Raw genomic sequence first — 18,880 nt, 5'->3', positions numbered from 1 at the left:
CACTTTTTTATAAAAAGAAAAAGTGTATATATATATATATATATATATATATATATATATATATATATATATATATATATATATATATATTTCCTTTTTCTCTTTCCTCCTTTTCTTTCTTCAATTTTCTCTTTCCTCTCTCTCTCTCTCTCTCTCTCCTGCTTGGTAGTGAGATGTCACTTACGTCTCCCCTCTTTCTCTTTTATATTATAAGGTGGGTCCCACTTTATGTTAATGCATGGGAGGTTTCACATGTGATTTTTCATCTTCACGTGTTTTTTTTTTTTTCTCTTTGCTGGACGAAACGCAAGTGAGTTATGGATTTCATATATATTGAAAATTATCCAAAGTTTGGTATGAACCGCATATTTGATATGAAATATGACCCCTCACGCTAAAACTAAACCGGTAAGGTTTTATGATTTTCGAAGTTGTATAATGTGTACCGTTGGTTCGATGATCGATTGAATAGATAAGACGATCTATGATAATAACAAAAATGAATGATGAGCGGTTGGATGATTTTGTAAATGAGAAGTGTATGGTCCACTAGGTTCCTTGACAGGAGACAAAGTTTGTGTACAGATGGTTTCATGGATGGTTTAAAGTATAAGAGTTTATTGTGTGATGTTCAGGGTGAAATAATATATATAAGTGTACACAGATTCTTTTAAAATATAAAATCGGAACTAACTTTCTAAGCCTAGATCACCATTGATTTGTGGGTCTAATTGTCTCGTAAGAGATATTTTCTCAAAATCGACCGATAAGAGCGTTGGGCATAACAAGATCTTCATGATGAACCATTAATGTTAGTTTTTAGATGGACCGCTTGAGAGTTATGATCCATATTTGCAATGGATGGTGACATAATGGATCTAAGTGTAGAAATTAAGGGATTTTGGTTTAAATTAGGTGAATAGGTCTTGGTATAAGTTCGGATATAAATGGGCATGTGCAAATATGGTTTTAAGAATAGTCTATGTGGATGGGCATCTACACTCTTAGATGTTTTGGATCGATGATGGACCTCGCATTTTGAAGATTTAACTTAAATGAACAAATTCCCAGTTAAGGGTTTTTAAGCGCTACGTAATGATGAATTCAAATTTGTAATTGGGTCACTGAACATGGGTGATCTCTACCGTCAGATTTTGATAAGTACCCACTGGATGGACATTTTTGAAAAATAAAATAGATGATTGGAATTCTCATATAGCCATTTACAAAATGTCCAGATGGTTAGTTTTTGAGAAAGGTCTGTACATGTGGGTATTTATCCTGGGATTACTTGGCGCCCAAATTGATCAAGTTGTAGTTGTTAGAATCTTAATTCATTGGTATGGTTTCTATAGAAAAATATAAGAATCATAATAGTCATGTCGAACTATTTGTTTGGGTCCCAAAAATGGGTGGATCTGATCATATGACATTTTGTTTGGTATGATAGAGATGTCCAAAAATCCTATAGATGGAATGTAATATATATCTAGTGATTTCAAGGTAAATGTACGGAGGGTTTTACGATCGGACAAAATATTTAAAAGATATATGTCGTTTTTAATATATACCATTTGAATTATAATTATGGTATTGGTCCTGTGATATGTATGATCACGTTTAATGAAATCTAACCTGATAAGAATCTTAATTATGAAAATTATATCATAATCTGAAATTTAGGAATTTGGTTAAGTGGACTTATGCAATTGTGGCCCTTGATTTATATAAAAAATATTTAGAATTTAAGATTGAAAAAAATAAACAGGTGGTTAGGTTCCTTAAAATATGAATAAGTAAGTGTACGGGTAGTTTATCAATTGAATGAGTGGTTAAAAAGTTATAAGGGATATATGACAATGTGATGTAGGGTTCACCTAAGGAAAGTGTTATCCTATCATAGTTACTAGTATCAAGTTTTAATATTTATAGGAGAATTCTTTTAAAAAATGAACAACCAAAAAAAAATAAAAAAAAATTATACCACCAAAATTTACTTGGGATATTACAGTCCCATACCACCGTGTCTGGCTCATGAGTCTTAGCGGATCAAGGTACAATGGTTTATAGGATTTCATCGGTATGTTTGGTACCTTAGATTCATACAATAGCGTCCATACATGGTGAACATACATCGGACAATCGGGTTACTTGACGAACTCGACTAGCACGAGCGCACGTTGGGTTGAACGATATAGAGTGCGCAAACACTCCGTGTGGCCAAACCACTGCCGACAACTCTAATACGACTCGGGTTCATCAAATCACGTCCTTTGTAGCGAAAGTAGCCTCAGCCACGAACTCAAGGCCGATTACCGATTTCCTAGACTATTCCATAGTCCCAAACACATTCTACTACAACAGATATTCATATCAACAATTTAGAATAGTAATGGAACAACAACTCAAATCATGTGGTATGTAAGCATTTGAAGAATATCAACTTAACATGGATTTTCACGTAAGTAATACTTGAAATTAAACAACAAGGAATGTGACTTACATGTAGGAAATCATACACACCATTAGGAGAGTTGAGAATCGCTTCTCAACGCCCGCAAATAAGATAATATATTACACTTTAGATCATTCAGACATTTCTACAAATACTTAGAATACATAGGTCAACATACATGATGTATGTTGGAATACACACATTTGGACAATTCCTTTTGCCAAGAAGTTGACACACATACATCTTGCATAAATACACGACAAATAATCATGGCAAACACATGTTCATATTTTATACGTATACGGTACTTCCTACATATACATAAAATACACAAATCTCAATATTACACATGCATATCAGGAACGCAAAATAAACATAGTATTTGGCATGTGAAATCTCATCCATAACAAGAATAAACCATTAGCTGACATTGAAAGCCTTGAAAACCATATCCTTTACAATTAAAGTCCGCACCTTAAACCAGAAATAGAGCACCGAACTGATTCAGACGATATGTCTTTGTCAACGGCGACTAGATAACTTAAGGCAAGAATAGAAATGAGCTACAACACACATAAACTATTCTAAGCTCTAAAATAGATTAGGGTTAGGTTAACTTACCCAAAGATGAACTTAGAATCGTCGGAATAATGATTCAAAAGTGGTAGTTTAAGGATGTAGAGCAACAGGAAAGAATCTAAGATGATTCACCAACTTCTCTCTCAGTTACTCTCTCTTTTCCTCTCTCTTTCTTAGCTAGGGTAAGGAAATTCGTATGGAAAAGAGAGTGAGGGTTTTAAGGTCTATATATAGGCCTAACATTGATGAAAATAACCCCAGGGTCAAGGAATACTTAGCCTATAACCAAATCAGGCCTCTCTCGATCCAACGGAACACTTCCGGTGGGCCTTTTTCCACGTGCGGTCGGACTTAAGCTCACTGACCATAGATCTAGGTCAGACTGAGTTTTCGTACCGATCGGATCTACAGATCAGCCGTGGCGGACCACACTCAATTCAACGGTCACCGAAACTCGATCAGGTCCACAAGCACTAAGACATGCCTGAGCCATCTTCCCTAATCCGAGGGTGAAATTGGGTCAGAATCCAACGGTCAGATTGCTTAAAATCGTCGCGCAAGCGACACGACTCAGATTTTATAAAAACATATTTAATCTCTCACCGTTCTCACACTCTTCACTGCGGACTCAATCAAATTGACCCAGAATATCATTTGGACTTAATTTTTGAGGTGATGGCCAAGTCCAACATGGTGACCATAACTGCCTAAGATCATCACTATCGGACTTTCGACGCGCGGTACAGGTCCGATCCAGAACTTCCAAAAATTCCCAAGAGCAACTAGATTTAGCGATGAATTCCAGATTTCAGAGTAACATAGCGCTAACTATTCTACAGGTTTTGAGTCATGCAGCTCGAATTTAAAGTGATTGATGCTAATTTCACAAGCAATCGAGTTTAGCGCTAAGTAACCCCCAAATAGCTTCTAAGGAAATAGAGGTAGTACTCGGGTCTTGGCATAAAATTTTCCGGGTCATTACATGTATGTGTTTCATTCATGCCATCCATCTATGTTTCTAGATCATTTTATGGTGTGAGACCAAAAATGAAGTATATCTCAATCTCAAGTGGACCACATTACAAGAAAACAATGTTGAATGAACATCGACTGTTAAAAACTTTTTGGGGGCCATAAAAGTTTTGGATCAAGTTGATCTTCATTTTTTCCATTCATCTAGGTCTATATACCTAATCAACAGATTGGATGTCAAATAAACAGTACATTGGGCTTTAGGAGAATTTTAATGATGGATATCCAATCACTATTGTTTTCCTATGGTATGGTCCACCTGAGATTTATATTCCTCTCATTTTTGGTATCAAGCCCTAAAATGATGCTTAAAAATGGATGAAACACATACATCATGGTGGGGCATAAAGAAGTTTCACCAGTTAAAAGTTGATTTTGTACTGCACAAACATTTTAAAGAGAAAAATTTGCCGTAGTAACTTGAAAATGGATAATTTCGGAAGCAAAAATTTGTATTTAATGAAAAATCCAGTGAGGGCATTCCGCATTCATCATTAAGCCAGACTCCTATCACTGAAAGAATTTAGTGAAAAACCACTTAGCACTTTCCTTCCTCCGCGTTAACGACGCATTAACAAACACCACTAAACATGGGACATTTTTTCCAATTCCACGTTAAGTGAAAAAATTCAGCATTGACAAACAGGCCCTTTTGTCTGTTAAATTTGAAGTCTAAAGACTGAATCTAAAATCTGATGCCTGAATATGAAATCTAAAGCCTGAATCTGAAATCCGAAGTAAAAAACTTGTTTGATAATTATGGCTGAAGTATAAAAATTAAGTACTGAATCTGAAACAAACTGTTTGTTAACAAACATCTCAAATGTGTGAAATATGTTAATTTGACACATTTGTCCCTATCTCTCATTTGGAAATGTTTTACATTATAAAGAAATTATTTTTTATTAAATGAAAATAAAATCATTATATTTATTCAGATAAACTAAAATACTTAATAAAAAATTAAAATATCATCATAAGGAACTCAATTCTTCATAGCGGGAAGATTGTCAATACGTGTTGTATAGGATTGAACACCAGTAGTAATAAAACCTTCAAAAAAGGCCCACTTTATATTTATATGCTATCCAAATCGTTTATAAGGTCATTTCCAATTGGATGAAGTGAAAAAATATTGATCTAAAACTTCTGTGGCCTATTTAAGTTTATTTTTCATCCAATATGTTCATAAGGTTATAAATACCTGTATGAAAAGGAAAAATAAATATAAAATCATATTGATCTAAAACTTCGATGACCCCAAAAAGGGTTTCAATGGTAGACGTTCAATCCCCCGCTGCTTTTTGCAGCTTATTTTTCGTCTCAAGCTTTAATATGAGCTCACAAAATGGATGGATGGTTTGGATATAACACATACCTCTTGATGGGACCCACAGAACTTGCTGACGTCAATACACGTCAATACAGGTTGAATAGCAAGATTCGCTACCGAAGTGACGTCATCAAGTTCCATGGGCCCACTATGATGTATGTGCTTTATCTACATCGTCCATCTATTTGGAGCATGAGTTAAAGAATGAGGCAGATCCAAATATGTAGTTGACCCACCACAAAAAACAGTGGCGAGATTGATGCCTACCGTTGAAACCTTCCTAAGGCTCACCGTGATTTTTATTTGAAATCCAACTTGTTCACAAGTTAACACAGATATGAAAGAAGGGAAAAAACAAGTATCAGCTTAATCAAAAACTTTTGTGGCCTATTTAAGTTTTTAATTGTGGTCGTCCTCTCCCCACTGTTTTCTGTGGTGAGGTCCACTGGAGCTTTGGATTTGACTCATTCTTTGGATCTTTACCTAAAATTATATTTCCAAAAGGATGAACGTCGTGGATACTAAACATACATCATGATAGGGCCCACGTAACTTGGTAACGTAACTTCAGTAGTGAGTCTGGCTACTCAACCTATCATTATCCAATTCGCGTATGCGGAAACATATTGGCTACTCCCCTACCACCAGCCATTGGTCAGTGCTATGTGGGCCCCACTATGATATATGTGTTTCATCCATGCTGTCCATCTATGTTTTTAGATCATTTTATGGTATGAGACCAAAAATGAAGTATATTCCAATCTCAAGTGGACCACATTACAAGAAAATAGTGTTGAATGAACGTTGACCATTAAAAACTTTTTGGGGGCCATAAAAGTTTTGGATAAAGCTGATCTTTGTTTTTTCCATTCATCTAGGTCTATTTGACCTAATCAACAAATTGGATGTTAAATAAACAGTACATTGGGCCTTAGGAGAATTTTAATGGTGGATATCCAATCACTATTGTTTTCCTGTGGTATGGTCCACCTGAGATTTATATTCCTCTCATTTTTGGTATCAAGCCCTAAAATGATCTTTAAAAATGGATGAAACACATACATTATGGTGGAGCATAAAGAAGTTTCATATGTTAAAAGTTAATTTTGTATTGCGCAAACAATTTAAAGAAAAAATATTGACGTAGTAACTTGAAAAGGGGTAATTTGGGAAGCAAAATTTTTTGTTTAATGAAAAATTCACTAAGCGCATTCCGCATTCACCATTAAGCCAGACTCCTATCACGGAAAGAATTCAATGAAAAACCACTTAGCTAAACGAGGAACATTTTCCCATTTTCGCATTAAGTGTAAAAATTCAGCGTTAACAAGTAAGCCCTTACTCTCTTTTTTTTTTCCTTCCATGCCAAACAAAGGGACATTCAAACTCTAAACCATATAGAATTGTATTAATTGTATTCCCTTCATTCATGCTTCGCTAATTAACCAACTTCCTTGCTTTTATAACTAATATGAAGTTTTGTATCCTCTCATGGGAGAATTGGCTGATTTTGTTTAAGATGAGCTCATGCAAACCGTCCTCATTGCAAGAAGCCGCCCAAATCACCATTACTTATGAAACAATCAACAATTCAAAGCATTGATCAAATGCCCTCTAATCGCCATTAGATCCCGTGTCACCCTGAAAATGGTATAAGCTTTTAACATGAATTAGGTAATTCTGGTGTGTCTCATGAGCCCCACCAATTATCAACGCACTTTTGTCCATTTATAAGTCCCTGGATGCAACTAGCTGTTACCACCCCTCTCTATGAGTGCTCTATGGCCAACCTCTCAACATATGATTGGAGGCATGGGTATGGAAAAAGCACTATGGGGCCCACAGTCATACATGCAACATCCATTCTATCTATTTATTGCGCCCAATCATTTTAATATAATATTGAAAAATTAGGAAGACCTAAGGGCCCCTTTGGGACAGTGGATTCGGAACCCTCTAGATTTTAAATCCCTCTAATTGTGTTTGCACTCTGGATTCATAATCAACTTTAATCCAAAAGTATCCATATATAATATATTTACAGGGGTTTGAAGTTAATTACTAAATTAACTTTAATATCCCTAATTAGTGAACGCTTGTAACGTTTGACACAATGGTTGCAATAAGCACGCTGAAATATATACTTTGCTCGAAAATGATGAAATTCCAAGTCTCATATGGGTCACAAGCACAAGATCACGTCCAATCACTAGCCAACGATTTTTAACCATTGATCTACATGGACAATGTCAAATCCCTTGTTTGAGTGGATTTGAACCCCCCCGGTTACTTTATGGTGCCAAGTGTACCTTTGATAAGTGCCTGCATATCATGAGCAGCTGAAGTCCTAGATAACACCCCTTCTCTCTCCCGGTTTTGATAGGTTACAGTGCCCACCATACCAAAGTTACCAGGGTGGGTAGGGCTGTCAATGGGTCGAGTTCTAGTTAAGTCCTGTAGTACCTATACCCGGCTAAGCGGGTTTGGGGTCCTTCTTGGTCAGGGAAGATTTAGACCTGAAACCAGTTAAGTTTTGGGTACCCTCATTGGGTATCCATTGGGTCTTTAGATTCAATTAATAACAGCATTTACATGGCTGGGTCTATTGGATGGATGAATTAGATTGCATACAAGCCTGCCACTTTGGCACTTGGGTGGTGTGGAAATGAGCCATCTTGCATGTTTGTGGCTTAGAAACCTCAATTATTTTATTAGAAAAATCATTGCATATTAAATATATTATTTAACTATTAAAATTAATTAACCTCACTGGATTAGACCCGACCTTGCCAGACCATTTTTTAATGACATCCGAAAGGTGAGACGCGCAGTTCTTAACGGGTCCAACAAATGGGAGCCACACATGTTAAAATTGAGTCGAGTTTATGGGTTATCAGGTCCTGGTACCTCAATGACAGCAAAGGATGGTTGTTTATGAAGATGAATTTGGGACGTTATCCAAAGTTCGAATGACTCATATCAAATCCCAGAGTCAAGTTCAGATCATCAATGAAGAATGCCCCTAATTTGATAACTTGTCTAAGGCAGCAATGATGGTTTAAATAATCATGTAAGCTTTGCATTCGTGGGCGAAAACCCACCCCCTTAAGGTATGTAAGGGGCACCATACCCCATCAAAACCGGGAGCATATCAGGTGCCGGTGTTTCCCTGACCATGGAGTCCACTTTGATAGACGTGTTGCATATCATGGCAGTCCATCCATTTTTTCAGCTCATTTTAGGACATGATCCTAAAAAGAAGCACATCAAAATCTCAAGTAGACCACACTAAAGGAAACAATAGTAATTGAATGCCCACCATCAATAATTTTCTAGGGCCCATTGTAATGTATATTCGACATCCAACCAATTGATAAAATAACACAGATAATGGGTGGAGGGAAAATACAAATGTCAGCTTGATTCAAAACTATTGTGATACACAAGAAGTTTTTAATAGTCCATTAATTGTCCACAATGACCAGTTTGAAAAGGAATGACTGTACTTTTGGATGAACAAGCGATATTATGGTGATTTAGGTTAAGTTACTAGTCTACCATGTCCATGCGCAAATAATTAGTGTATGAGTGTCAACCATCACCTGTGCCTGAGTATCAAAATCTTTCACAACTATTCGTTTTCCAAAGGAAACCAAAAAGATGAAGAGAGAGAGAGTGTGTGACCAGTTCTGCATTTGATCCCAAATGGATGCAAAACAGGTTCCCCACAATGGTCCAGATGGAGAACAAAGAAAGGTACTTGGAATGCCTACCAAGTGCGACCTACAGAGCAAATTCTGTATGGCATGCCAAGATGTATGTGTATTATCTGTGGTGCCCATCCCTTTTATCATCTCATATTAGTGTATGAGCCTAAAATTGAAGCATATCTGAAGCTTGAGTGGATCACAACACAGAAAATCATGGGATAATGATGTCCATCATTGAAACATTCCTCAGGTCATAGTGATGTTTTTATTTGTCACTTAACTTGTACATAAAGTCATAAGGTCACACTGAAATGGATGAAAGAAGAACACAAATATATCACCTTGATCCAAAGCTTCTTTAGCCCACAGGTATTCAATTTCTATTGTTTAGTATAGTGTGACCTAGAGTTTTAAGTATGCTTTAATTTTGGGCTCATGCCCTAAAATGAGCTGAAAAAAATAAATATACAGTGTAGACACGCATACATCATGTGGCCCCACTACTCAGTACAGGACTCGATTTCACTAGGAGCGGATTAGCTGTTAGCTATTACACAGTAACACATGTAACACCGTGAGGGTTCTACCTTGATATATTTATTCCATCTCATTTTAGGATGGTATACAAAAACTTTTAAAAAATACAGTTCTCACGTGGGCCACACTATTATGAATAGTGATGACTGACGGGTAAAATTTTACCGTAGGCTACAAAAAGTTTTGAATCAAGCTGATATTTGTATTTTTCCATTATGGAGGTTTTCTTGACATTACCAATAGTTGGGATGGCAAATAAATATTACAAAAACCTTACACCATACTATGTGCCCTTTGAAAATTTTAATGGTGAGGTACTCAATCACCACTATTTCCTGTGGTGTGGTCCATCTGTGATTTGGATCTGCTCATTTTTTGGGTACCACGTCCTAAATTGGTCTAGAAAAACGGGTGAATGACGTGGATATACGACACATCATAAGTGGGTCCAACCGGAAGGGTAACAGGCCCTAAGGTGTTACATCCGCTCCCAATTTCTGTAATGACTCCTAAAGTACCGAGGTCAGTGCTGTGGAGACCATGTATGTGTTCTATTCATCGGGTCCATCCACTTTGCCAGCACATTTCAGAATAATAGCCAAAAAAAAAATAAAATTGATGCAGATCCAAATCGTAGACCACATCAAACATCCACTGTTAAAAACTTCACGTTTAAAAACTTCTTGTAGGGCTTTAAAAGTTTATATTTATGTTTTCCTGAAATAGGCCTTCAAATTTTGAGGGTGGATGTTTAATCACTGCTATTTCCTGTGGTGTGGTCCGCTTGAGATCTGGATATGCCCCGTAATAACATGGCCTAAAATGACATGAAAAAAATAGGTATAGTACACTGAATCCGAGATTTCGGTAGTGGAGGGGTCAGTACCGAATCCGAGTCCCGCCGTGAGTTCAATCCGCGTCCCAAACAAAGGTAGAATAGGGCTGACAGTGTGTCGGGGCACCGGATTGTCCACGCACCACACGAGACTACCTCCTTTCCCCCTCTGGCTCTCTCTCTCTCTCTCTCTCTCACTGAGTCCGGGGCAGACGGAGCGTTTGGTGCTGAAATGGAAAGGGAAAAGCACATTAGCCCATCCAAAGAAGAAGCAGCAGCTGCGGAATGGCTCCCCCTTCAACAGCACCCCATCTTCAGCAGCTGCAGCAGCAGCACTCCCTCGTCAGACTGTCGACTTCCGTTCAACCTCCTCGCTTGGGACGGGGCATCACGCCTCTACTTGTGGGATCCCAACACCCGCCGCCTCCATCGCCTCTCCCTACGCTTTCCCGACCTTGACCCTGCTTCCATTGAGGCCTCTTCAGTTTCCAAGGTCCCCTCTCCTCTACATTTCTAGGGTTTGGTCGATTTCCTTCTTACTACGACTTGTTTGTTAGTAGTTGCTTTTGAAATTATACTAGTTTGTCTCGATTTTGATGAGCTGCCGCCTTGATCAATCCCACCTTTCTTATAAATGTTTTCTTTTGCCCAAAGGGAATCTTTTGTCTGTACGGTGTTATTTCAACTACTGCTAACTGTTCCCAGTCCCGCTTTGACATTTTTCCAATTTTCAACTTCAGCATCCTCAAAGACTTTGAATATCGACAATGTCTGAATTTTATTACTGGCGATAGCTATGGTCTTTCCAAATGTGGTGCCCCAATTCTCTATTCTGGTTTCCGATTTAACATCTTGGGATTGAGCCTCCAATACTTTTTTTTTTTTTTTGGCTTCTGTTGCTCGTAGTGTATTCTCTAATAAGGTTGCATGCATGGCCCCATTACATAGATTGTGATGTTTGAGAGCAATTACATTGTTAAAATGCCATGGAATGATGATGCTGGGTATGTTTTCTATATAACGGCAGGATGAGGTGAGGGAAGAGGGTGGTGTTGGCTCTATGGGAGTGAAACTGATACCGTGATGTGCTTAGGGCCTGTTTGGTTTCATAGTAGGTTCTCTAGTGACTAGTAATCCATGGCATGCTGTCAGGGCCAAGGTATTCCAAAACAGTTACGATAAAATGGTAATGGTGGTAACATGTGACACATTTTTTATTTTTATATTGCTTGAAGATTGGTGGTGACACCTAGTGCACCTGTGGGGTTCTTGAACTTGGACACATGGCACATTAAAACATGCAATCAATGTTCTCATAATCGTTATCATATCGTAAATCGTATAGGGGTCTGAATCGTATCGCATCGTAAATCGTAAGATTTTTTCAGATTTTCATAAAACATGTCATTAAAAAATATAAAAATGGTATATAAATAAAAAAAATTAAAAAACTCATCAATCATCCATTTTGTCATCAATATGCAAAAAACAAAAAGATGTATCATGTATATATCATCATGTCATAATCAAGTTCAAACAATAATCCCCTTTTCCATCCCATGTACATGTAAGTTTTCTATACGATTCAAAAAATAACATTTTCCCCATCTCCATTTACATGTATAATCTCTATTCACTTGTTTCTATAATTCATAAAGGAAATAAAATGTCCAAACAAATCTATTCTTCATTGGCTGCACCTTCCTCCTCCTCATCACCAATGACATTATCAACATCATCTTCATCTTTAAAATTTGATGTTGAAATAAACTCATATTCCTCCTCTACTTCTACCACTTTCTCTTTTCCCTTCTTCTTGCTTCGAATAGCAAGTTTTTTAGGACCTACAAAATAGTTGTTGCAAAATTCATTATAATATAAGAGTAAGACTATTAATTAATAATTATAAGACTACAAGACTAAACAATAAGAATGTGATTATATGAGTTATACCATGTTGCCCATCCGGCTTTGATGTGGATCTGGCTACACCTTGCATATCCTCCAACCCTTCAACAAAGCATTCACCTATGTCCATCCAGGTGTTATCTGTAGGAAGTGTAGGATCCTCCTTCTCTGTGATCCATTCATCATCAAATTCCATATTTGATAAGCATATAGGATCAAGCCATTGGTTCTTCTCTCTTTGGATGATGGACTTCAAGCTAGAGATTATATTTTATGAAGACGAGCGCATTCAATCTCTGTTGCTCAAGTCTATTCCTCTTCTTTGAATGTATCTGCAAGCCTAAGAACATAATAATATAAGGCTATTAGTCACTACAATCTACATTGTAAATTCATAAATTGATTAATGAATTCAATAATGTCTCACTCTCACCTATTCAAAAGTACTCCAACTACTCTCACAACCAGTAGCACTACATGTCAAACTTAAAATATGAATAGCCAACTTTTGCAATGCTGGACACTCGTCTCCGTAACTCTCCCACCATAGACCTAAAACACAATCATGTATAATTTATATAAACAATAGGCACACAATCAAACTCAAAGTCAAAGAAGCAAAATAATTGTAAGTAATATTACCTAATTGCTTTGTTGTTCTAGTTAATTTTCCTGTCTCTCTTCCATATAAACCATAGGCCTTTTTAAACTTATCCATTTACTCATCAATGATGACTCTTTGCCTTGAATTAGGGAATGCAGGGGCATTTTCACACCGGGCTCGAGTGGGGTTGCCTGTGGGATGCAGGGGCACACTCGGGGTGGGCGGCCCGTGTGAGGCGAGCCCCATGTGATTTGGGGCCCACAAGGAGGGTTCGATCGAGGTCTTAACCCATGAGATTTGGGGCCTAGGCTATGAGATAAAGGAATAGACTTGCCATGCTCTAACAGTTCGAGCTTTTAGAGCAAGTGATTAATTGTCCTGCAACAAATTGGTATCAGAGCAGGAGGTCTCGTGTTCAAGATTCCTCATCGGGGGTGATTAATGTAGGGGCATTTTCACACCGAGTTTGAGTGGGGTTGTCTGTGGGATGTAGGAGCACAATCGGGGTGGGCGGCCCGTGTGAGGCGGTACCCATGTGATTTGGGGCCCACGAGGAGGGTTCGGTCGAGGTCCTAACCCATGAGATGATGAGATGTGGGGCCTGAGCTATGAGATAAAGGAATAGATTTGCCATGCGCTAATAGTTCGAGCTTTTAGAGCAAGTGGTTAATTGTCCTGCGTCACTATTCTTTCAATACAGTCATATAGGCCCGGTTTTAATCTCTATATCTAGATGAAAATTGTCTTCATATTGAAATCTCGGATTTAAGAAATAAGCCGCTGGATGTAAGGGCCTATGCAATTGAAGATTCTACCATTGGTTTATGATTTCCCATATAGCTGAATATCGCTTCTTCACCTCTCCAAGTTTTTTGCTATAGCATCTTTTGCCTGATCCATCGCTTCATAAATATATCCCATTTTTGGCCTCTCATCTGAATCAACTAGCCATAGCACCTTGACCAATGGGAGAGTGATCTTTAAGCAAAACTTGATAGATGACCAAATATCTACATCTGCCAAAACAATGTCTTGAACATACTTTCCCTTTGTGGTCTTAGAGAAGCTACTACCTTCTCATTCTTTGGAGGTAAACATTGACCTGATGCCAATTTTATTTTCATGAATGCTTTTTAAAGTTAAGTAACACGTAGCAAACCGTGTTATGGCTAGCCGAGTCAACTCTCATTTTGCGTGCTTCCTCATCAAATTCAAGACCCAACAATGTTTGTAAATATAGACCGTTATGGTCCTTGCTTTCGCCACGGTCTCTAAATGAACTTGCAGCTTTATAATGTTTGCAAGCATAGGGTCTATGCAATCGGCCACACATGGAGACCAAAATGATGTCTTCCTCTTCTCCATTAACATTTAACCCGCCTTCACATAGGCAGATGTGCTATCTATAATTACTTGTACAACATTCTCTTCTCCCACTTCATCAATTACTGACTCAAGCAAGCTTAACAAATTGTCCGCATTTTTTGAAATATCGGACGTATCAACAGATCTTAAAAATATTGTACGACTAATACTATTAACCAAAAAATTTCTAATCGACCGATTCACTCCATTGGTCCACCCATCTGACATAATCATGCATCCTGTTTCCCCCATTCCTTCTTATAAACATTAATAGATTTCTCTATCGACTTAACCTCCGTCTTTAAAAAATTATTCCTCACTTTGTGATGCTACTGAAGCTTCAATTCCGGCTCAAATGCAGCAACCACTTCCATCATTCGTGCGAAGAATTGTCTCTTTACAAGGTTGAATGGTAGAACATTGGCTTATAAGAAATGCGAAATAGATAGGCACACACTGTCTCTATCTCCCTTCTTCCAAATTTTGTTTAGAGTAGCTTGTTCTTTTTCTTTTGGCCCACTCTTTTCCATTAAATCATCCATTGTTCTTTTTCTTTTTCCACGACTCATTTCATCAACATCAACATCAACAATTATAGGAACCCTTCTAACATCATAGGCCATCTCTTCTTGTTGCTTTTTCTTGCTAACATTACCATCTATTAATTTCTTGTATTTTTCGGCTATCTCATCACCCACTTGGGGACATGCCGCAACATTCTTCTTTGTTTGGTCTAGGTGACGTTTTATTCGAAACATACCTCCCCAATATGCATTCCCACAAAAATTGCATCGTAGGTGGAGATTATTGTTCTCATCCATCTTTGAACAATACTCCAGCATAAGATTATTGTCCTTCGTCTTCGATTTCTTTCCCATCTTCAATGCTCAAAACGAACCAATATGGCAAGTTGGCAACACACGACACAAGTGACAAACCTACATACACATTAAGAAAAAAACTATTTAGGCCCATAGAAACATAGAAGATTATAAATCATTAAATTAATTAAAATTGAGAAAACTAGTTTAAATTCAAAATAAATGAGAAAACTCTTGAAAAAAAACTTTTTAGGTTAGGCCCCATATAAATTCCAAATCTCACTACTATCTCTTCAAAGAAAGAAAATAAGTGATTTATAATGTATGTAGGGCAGAAATAACTTTTAAACACAAAAGCCCTTAAAAAGATTGCAAAAAATTGAAAAAAATGAAAAAAAATAGAAATATATTATTTTTTTCTCTAAAAAAACACATATTTGCACATAAATATGAAAGAAGTGAAATAGAAAAGAAGCAATGAATATTTTATATGCATTCTTACCTATTTCAATGTCGAATGCAACAAGTGGTCTTCAAGGTGTTCCAAAATGGTAACGGTGGCCGTAATGGCCACCACCGTTACCGTTATGATATGAGCCATAACGGCCGTTACAGCCCCGTATCGGCCGTTGCGGCCGTTTTTTATTTTTTGAAAATTGTTGTTATGGGACCGTTACGGGCCGTTACGGCCCATTTTTCTGTAACGGCCGTTACGGCCATTTCGACCCCGTAACACTTAACGGTTATGACCGTTACCGTTACGTAACTGATTTTGAATACCGTGGTGGTGTTCAATTCCGTTGAGCGACGAAAAAGATATGTCGATTTCTTTCTCCAAGTTTCCTTCTGGCCCACAACCTCCAAAAGCCTCCAAAATCTCTTAAAAGATGCAAAAGAAGTGTGATACTCTATTGTATGTAGGGCCTAAATAACCTTTAAAAACAAAAGCTCTATTTTTTTATTTTTGCAAAAAAAGAAAAAAATTGAAATTTCCACGGGAAACTGTCGGTAAGTGCAATTATCGAATTGTACGATTCGAGCGGAATCGTACGATTCACAATTAATTCAAATCGTGCAATTTGAATCGTAAATCATATTATATTGACAACATTGCATGTAATGCATGAGCACAAATAAGCACGATCCTCTTGTGCACTAAAACCGTAAAGCATTATTCCACCTCCCCACTAGAGATACCCAATCCATTGTCTAACAGTCACAAATCCATGGTCTAACGGTCATATGTCCATGACTACTTGTCCAAAAGTGCATTGGTTCCCATACACAAGGGAGCTGGAAAATCATGGACATGTATGGTTAGTCCAACTACTAGTTGAGACACAACTTTGCTCAGATCTAAACAGCCCCTTAGGTTACCTTGTGTCTCAGCAATTGGCCTCTACCCTTGCTAGTTGGAGTGAATATTGGCTGACAATGTCACTGGTGAGATGGTCAGTCGTTAGGGCTGGGCTTAGCTTGAGCTCTCAGGCTCATCCGGCAGTGATGTGGCAGTCTGGTATTATGGAACCATTTGCTTGCATATTTATCAAGACAACAATTTGCATTAGCACTTCTAGACTCAAACTTGCAGACGAGTTGCCACTAGAACCTTCTGTTAATTGATGTCTTTAAAAAGCCAAAAAGAACCTTCTGTGTAGTAAGTTTGGAAAAACCAACATGATCTCAACGGTTGTCCATGTTTCCACCTCTGTCACTTGTACACTAGGGAACACCTTTTCCAGTTCTTGTGAACCCCAATTCTGTGCGTAGAATCAAGAGGTTTGCCAGCTCCATATGAACCCCCTCCTTATGCACCTTTACACCCATCACATGTCAACCTGGGAGTGCATGGAACATCCAGGTGATGTGCAAGATGGATCTCACCTTGAAACAATATGAGCAAATGAGGCCTGGTCAACTTATCAGGTGGGACACCCCTATACCAAAAAAGAATGGACATTTTGGAATAACTTTCCAGTGGTCCACATTCAATATACAGCTGTGGCCTGGCTGACAAGTGAACCAGCGTGATGTTCGTAATCATACATAGACATCTTCACGATGGGTGCAAAGTTATGCACTGATCATATGTTCTCCTCACTTGCCAGGATGACACTTGCTTCTTGTAAGGGTGCGCGTGAGGCTAGAAAACCTGTAGAATCTATTTGTTATCGTTAATTTCTCAATCCCTTTTCTTTTCACAAGCACTCATTGATTTGTTGTAAGGCTTTTCTTTTTGTTGATGTAAAGAAATCTTTTTCCTGTTATTGGTGTAATGATTATGTTGACTAATATCGGTAATTTCCAATCCACAGATGTTGTGTCCAGACATTCAGATTCACTTCACAATCTACAATATCTCTGTCAATAGGACTGGATCATCACTGCTCCTCTCTGGTCCTGATGGCCTATGTGTCATGTATCTATATGGACAAACTTCAATAAAAGATAATGCCATCATCTGCAGGTATGTGGGGCTAGTTTATTTCTTTAAATGTAGTCCCTTATTGTTTATTGGCAGCATTTACTTTATTAGCTTGCTTGCTATTCTTTTACGTCTTATTAGTTAATATTTTGTAAGCAACAGTTCTATTTAAAAAGAGAGGCAAAATGCAAACTAATCAAGTGGCAAGGATTCCCCAATACATTAAGGGCATCTAAGAATATTGCAAGGCTATCGGCTGCTTTATTACTCACTAGCATTTAGAAAAAATGTGTAAAACTTTCTATCAAGCGGATTGGGGACATCAAAAGTTTCACTGATAAATGCATCTCATCAAATTTCATTAACTGATTAGAAATTTAATGAAAAATTCTACAAAAAATTCTAATAATTGAATTTCTTTTAACTGATAGAAAGTCAATGAAAAATCTACGTATCATTGCATAATCTTTTTATTTTTACAACAAAAGTTACAGTTATTGATCAAAAAGTGAAAAAAAAGAGAAGCTTCTATACAAATGAATGCTGCCAACCGTTTCTCTTAGAAGATCCAATTTCTTCTGAATCTTTAGAGGCAAGACCTAGTTGTCTATGTCAATAGTTTTCTTCCGTCTCCTCTTCATTTAATAAACTATAGTACTAGAGAGATCTCTGATTCCCTACCTATATTGTAATTTTTAGCATTTCTGAGTTATTGGTCTCCTTATGAACTCTCAAATCACCTGATTAAGAAAAAGTCCCCATGCATCTAAGTTGTAGTTTCCTTTCATTTAAGTTGTTTCTTGATTCTGTATGCTTGAATTCTCTCTCTTTCGTTTTTCTTTTACCAATTTCTAAATCTTCTTACTGAGGTGGTTTGAGAGTTTAAGCATGGTACTTTAGTTCTTCTCTATGTGGTTTATGGACCAATCCATACACCTTGTTCTCATACTGCACCAATGGATACTCGATCTCCAATTACTTGAGAGTTGATGCTATTAGCTTTGTACCTTTTCTTATAATGCCTTGTTGCCAAATCTATTTACAGGACAATTTCAGTTGGTTCCCAAGTTTATTTTGACAGCAGCAATTCCATGCGAACTTTACAAGCCTCTTGGCACCCTTATAGTGATACCCACTTGGGAATTCTTTCTTCTGATTCAGTTTTCAGGTGTGTGAATTATTAATGCTTATCTTAATGGGATTTTCTAGAACTTAAAATGTACTTCATTTTGCAAAAGTTTACATGTTTCAAATTCTTCTTTTAATTTATTCCTTT

The 18,880-nt window shown here is 37.4% G+C and overlaps 1 protein-coding gene across 4 annotated transcripts in view; it reads left to right on the top strand.

Moving 5' to 3' along the window:
• Positions 1–10,577: 10,577 nt before the first annotated feature.
• The window catches only part of LOC131244007 (nuclear pore complex protein NUP88), a 42,853-nt gene continuing 34,550 nt past the window's right edge, over positions 10,578–18,880 (top strand). The window contains exons 1-3 of one of the 4 annotated variants that reach the window (XM_058243676.1): positions 10,578–10,974; positions 17,495–17,646; positions 18,650–18,772. In XM_058243676.1, coding sequence (XP_058099659.1) covers positions 10,714–10,974; positions 17,495–17,646; positions 18,650–18,772 — 536 coding nt within the window. In that variant the 5' untranslated portion in view covers positions 10,578–10,713. Of the gene's footprint in view, positions 10,975–17,494; positions 17,647–18,649; positions 18,773–18,880 lie in introns of those variants that run through there. The other 3 variants (XM_058243671.1, XM_058243675.1, XM_058243672.1) reach the window with 3 other exon arrangements.

This window comes from Magnolia sinica, chromosome 4 (genome assembly GCF_029962835.1).
Source record: "Magnolia sinica isolate HGM2019 chromosome 4, MsV1, whole genome shotgun sequence".
NCBI classification, from domain to species: domain Eukaryota; kingdom Viridiplantae; phylum Streptophyta; class Magnoliopsida; order Magnoliales; family Magnoliaceae; genus Magnolia; species Magnolia sinica.
This window is presented reverse-complemented; position numbering and strand designations above follow the sequence as displayed.